The sequence below is a fragment of the Arachis ipaensis genome, chromosome B10 (genome assembly GCF_000816755.2).
Source record: "Arachis ipaensis cultivar K30076 chromosome B10, Araip1.1, whole genome shotgun sequence".
NCBI classification, from domain to species: Eukaryota; Viridiplantae; Streptophyta; class Magnoliopsida; order Fabales; family Fabaceae; genus Arachis; species Arachis ipaensis.
In genome coordinates, this window is record NC_029794.2 from 2,356,280 (window position 1) to 2,361,061 (window position 4,782).

The 4,782-nt window shown below is 33.9% G+C and overlaps 1 protein-coding gene across 5 annotated transcripts; it reads left to right on the top strand.

Moving 5' to 3' along the window:
* On the top strand, positions 917-4,546 carry LOC107621607. 5 transcript variants are annotated; one of them, XM_021113702.1, is made up of 7 exons: positions 917-1,194; positions 2,275-2,338; positions 2,497-2,637; positions 2,785-2,895; positions 3,002-3,061; positions 4,041-4,105; positions 4,205-4,546. In XM_021113702.1, the coding sequence occupies exons 3-7, from the start codon at positions 2,524-2,526 to the stop codon at positions 4,350-4,352; spliced, it is 498 nt and encodes a 165-aa protein (XP_020969361.1). In that variant the 5' UTR covers positions 917-1,194; positions 2,275-2,338; positions 2,497-2,523; the 3' UTR covers positions 4,353-4,546. The 5 variants fall into 5 exon arrangements, with proteins under 5 accessions (XP_020969361.1, XP_020969362.1, XP_020969360.1 ...); XM_021113703.1 differs by lacking the exon at positions 2,275-2,338 and having other exon boundaries at positions 918-1,194; positions 3,002-3,095; XM_021113701.1 differs by lacking the exon at positions 2,275-2,338 and having other exon boundaries at positions 919-1,194.

Here is a 4,782-nt window from a genome sequence, read left to right on the forward strand (position 1 = left end):
GAATATCTTTAAGCTTTGATATGAATATAATCCAGAACGTATGAGTAAATAAAGAGTGAAGAGCATGGTTGAGAATTTGTTGAAAAGAAGAATTGGTGTAAAAGGAAAGATAGGTGGCAGGTATGGGAGGTTTATCTGCTATGTAGTTGTTAGCATATGAAAATTTCATAACATCATTACTCTACATTATTTCTTAGTTTAATTACTCTGTTGGTCCCTATAGTTTCATAAAATTTTCAATTAGGTCCCTATACTTTTTTTCTTTTTAATTGGGTCCCTGCACTATTTTTTTTTTCAATTAAGTCCCTCTTAGTAGTGATTGACTTTTAATTTTATAGGGACCCAACTAAAACAAAAAGAATTGGTATAGGGACCTAAATAAAAGGAAAAAAAAAAGTGTAGGGACCCAATTAAAAAAAAATTTGGTGCAAGGACTCAATTAAAAAGAAAAAAAGTATAAAGACCTAATTGAAAATTTCGCGAAACTATAGAGACCAATAGAGTAATTAAATCTTATTTCTTTTAAACTAGTGACAATAACATTTTTTTTCACCTTTTTTTTTAACAATGAAAAATTTTCTTCACTAATCCATTACTCTCTCACTCATCAACTATACCCAATAGGCCAATACTTCTTTTTTTTTTTTGGTTTTTGGCTTTTATTTTCCTTATCCTCTATTTTCTTCTTTTTTATTTTGGGTCAGACCCGACCGAAAAATCGGTGAACCAGTCACTTCGCTGGTCTAGTTGAATAAATTGACCGCATAAAGAACAAAATCGGATAGAACCGTTTGAACCGGCCAATTTCGGGTTAAAACCGGCGAACTGGAGGTTTTGTGAAACTCGGCCGGTTTGGAACTTTTTTGTTTTTCCTTACCGAAAAACGACGTCATTTTATTTTAAAAATAAAAAATAAGAAAAAGCCCTAACCCTAAATCCCCAATACCCTTCCCCTGACCCCTGGACCTAGGCTGGAGATCTCGAAGCCTTTCTTCCTCACCTCATCACACCAACAATTTTGAGTCTCTTCTTCCCCTCATCACACCAACACTCTCTTCCTCGCAGTCCCTCTCAGTTTCGAAGACTCTCTTCCTCTGCTTCGTCTCCGTCGCATCTCCTCCGTCGCTGCTGCGGTGCTGCCCTCCGTCGCTGCTGCGGTGCTGCCTCTCCGTCGCCAGAATCTGTCTCATCGAAGTTGGTCTCCAAACTGTGAAATCTATTCTCTGTTTTTTTGCATTATTTAGTTGGATTTTAATTTGATTAAGGGAGTGAATAACTGATAGGTTAATGGCAGATTGTTGATTATGTATATATTGTTGAGTTATAACTTGTTATATTGTTGAACTAGTTAATGGCAGATTGTTTTTTTTTTTCTGATTTGTAATGGTTATGGTTGTTTTTGTTGATGTAACATTGCTGTGAATTTATATTGCTGGATATGGAAATATTGAATAGCTGAATAGATTTTCTGGTTATGTTGAATTTGTTGATTCTTGATTATGAATTTGTTGATTCTTGATTATGAAATTACTGAATTTGTTGAATTTTTTATTGTGCATCTGTTTAGTGTAGTGATTGCTGGATTGCTGGATTTTTTTATTAATTTTTGATTATGCCATTATGCCTGTTTGCTTTAGAAGAAGGATTGCTGGATTTTCTAGCAATTTTTATCGAAGTTATTTGCTATTGAACTATTATGCCATTGTGCATCTGTTTAGTGTAGTGACTTTGTGTCTTTTTGTCGAATTATTTGCTGTTGAACTACTATGGTGTTGCTTTTAAATGTGTTGAATTGAATGGTTATTTTCAAGTTGAATGCAACCATTTTACTTGTGAGTTAAGTGCTTGTTATCCATTCATCAATTTCTCATGGCTATTTGTCTTAGTTAGGTACCAATGTTGCTCATAGTTTAAATCATTCAGCAAATTGAGGCTTGAAAACATGTCGGCAAAACTGGTTTTATGTCCAAAACAAATTTTAGTGAATGCATATATGGTTGCTTTTGTCTTGCCTAACAGGAACCCTTTGAATTGAACTGTTGGAAATAGGTTATGCTTCCAACATTGAACAATTGATGTGAATTTGTATTTTGTAATAGCTGTTGTTTTATACCTTTGCTATTATAGTTTTTATTTACGTGAAACCGGTTTTACCGATTCAACCAGTGATTTATCGGTTGAATCAGTAAACCAATAAACTAATAACTTGACCGGTTTGATCATCGGTTCGGTTCTTACAACTATGCCACTTAGTCATTCTTTTTACAAAAGCAGTTCAAAACTACCGATTCAATTTCTCCTTTCCTTTTCTGCATTTCCTCATCCTTTTCACATTCAGGTAACTCAATGAAAATCTTTCTATCCTTTTCCTTCTCATCTTTTTTGGTTCCCGATAAATTGTATTGATTTGTGAGGAATCAAAATCAAATCATGGAAAAATTATTCTGCTTTCTTAGCCTCGTTCGTGTTTGATTAATTTTCTGTCCTTGGATTCAGTTTCTTCACATTTAGGGTTTTGAGGAAATGGCTGCGGCTTGCAAGCGATTGGCTCAATTGTCGGGCTTTGGGTCCAAAATTTTCAACTCAAGTCTCAGATTATTTTCCGCAAAGGGAGGGATTGGTGATACAACCGCTATTGTAATTTAAATTACCTTCTTTCCATTTTTTATTTTCTGTTTTCATGGTTTTTTTTGTTGTGTTTTCTAACTAATTTGCAATTTTAAGCTCGATAATGAGTGGTTTGTCTTACCATTTTTTGTCTTGCTTACGGCTTTTGCTTTCTAGACTAGGGAACTTGAGGAGCAAGGACTGCCCAAAAGGCAGGCTGAGGCAATAACTGCCGAAGTTTTGGAAAATTTTCAAGAATCATCCTGCAAGAGGGTGAGGTCTTTTGATGTTTGTATTCTTCGTTTGTGAACTTTACCACTTTCTTGGAATCTAAAATACAGTTTCGTGTACTAACATAAGTTTTTTCTCCTTTTTTCTTTTTGTCCCTTGAAAGGCTAAAATGATTCTAGAGTCCAACCAGTCGAAATTCGAAGCTGAAGTGCAGAGGTTACAGGTATTTGGAACTCGTGTTTGCAATTATGGTATAGGTACACATGGATGAGATGAACCTAGTAGTCTAAGTAATATTTGGAATATTGCATACTAATGTAGTTGACATAAATAATAGGAATACTAATTGCAAATCATCTAATTTTAGCTCTTGTTCTGGACAACAATGGTACATTTTAATACAATGACATGATTGTTAAGTTACCCCATTAAATGGTGTTGGAATTTCAGGCTAACATCTTAGTTCTTTGTCTTTTCAAATGTAACTAAGTTTCTGATGTTACTTTTATCCTGTTTGATATCGTTGTAACCGAAGAATAACATTGAAGAATAACATTGAGAGGGAATTATGCTAACTGCAAATATCTAATATTGAGAGGGAATTATGCTAACTGCAAATATCTAATATGTCATTCTGTAAATTGCTTTTCTCTAGAATTTAAAATATGGTCAGTTGACTACATATTGTGATGGAATTTTTAAAAGCTCCAATTGGTTAACCCATAGATTTTAAATCTTGTAATCAAACGAGAGCCAAATATTTCTCTTGTAGAAATTGTTTGTGTGGTATTGTGTCTTTTGATGGAATGATTGTAATCATTCTCAATGTTCATCTTATTTAAATAACAACCGTACTACTCATGGGGTATGTCTCATATTCTCATTTAATCATGACATGAGAGATTTGGTTATATTTGATATAGATTTATGCCTTTGCATCTTATAGTAGATACATGGGTTTAGGGAACATGAGTAATTCAAATGGCTATTGTTATTGAAACAAATTTTGTGTGAAAAGTTTGTATGTAAAATTGTATAAAGGGTGGCTCTAAACCATGGAAACTAGTTTGGTTCCTCGTATTTTTCTTTACACTTAATTTTTTATTTTCTTTTGTAATTTTTTTTCATTTTCTAGTCAGGTTGAGATTGTTAATTTGCACATGCTTTGTGCTGTTATATATGATGGAAAATTTATAATGTAGATGGAGATGCAACGTGAGATTGAGAAACTAAGGAATAATATGGAGGAGAGGAACAGTGAACTGAGGTCCCATTATTTTAATTTAACTAAATTGACCAGTTGACCCACTAGTTTCTTTTGTAACTGTATCCTCTTTAAAGTGCAACTTCATGGATTGTGATGCAGAGATGCGATGGACAAAGCTAAGATTGCTTTCAAAGCAGAGTTGAAAGCAACAAAAAATGATCTGGGAATATATAGCCTAGGAGCAAGCTTTTTTTGTATGTGTGCCATTGTGTTTGCATGTATAGAAATAATCATCGTAGTACAGTAGTTGAGGAGTAGTTGAGGAGCAGGAGGTAGATGACAGTTTTTTTGGCCCTGTTTTTGAGGGGTTTGAGGGGCGACGGAGGATTGATGTATTTTTTTATATGCTTTTAGTCAAATTTGACCTTACTCGTGAACATTCGTGGTAGTTGAACATAGTAAACTATTCAAACTTCAAACTCTTTTAATTCGCTGACTATACATACAAAAACATTGAATGACAAAACCCCATGTCCCACTCCTACACACAACAACGCCATCACTTTCAATGCCTAATTTCATTATTTGAATTCTAATTTAACAGTGTATATTCAAGGCTAAGCCTCATATGTATCTTCTCTTTAATTCTCACTCACTTAAACACCCCCAATTTTGTTGAATTTCCTCCATGCATTTGGATATCATACTACTGGTCTTAACCAAATAAACTATTATAT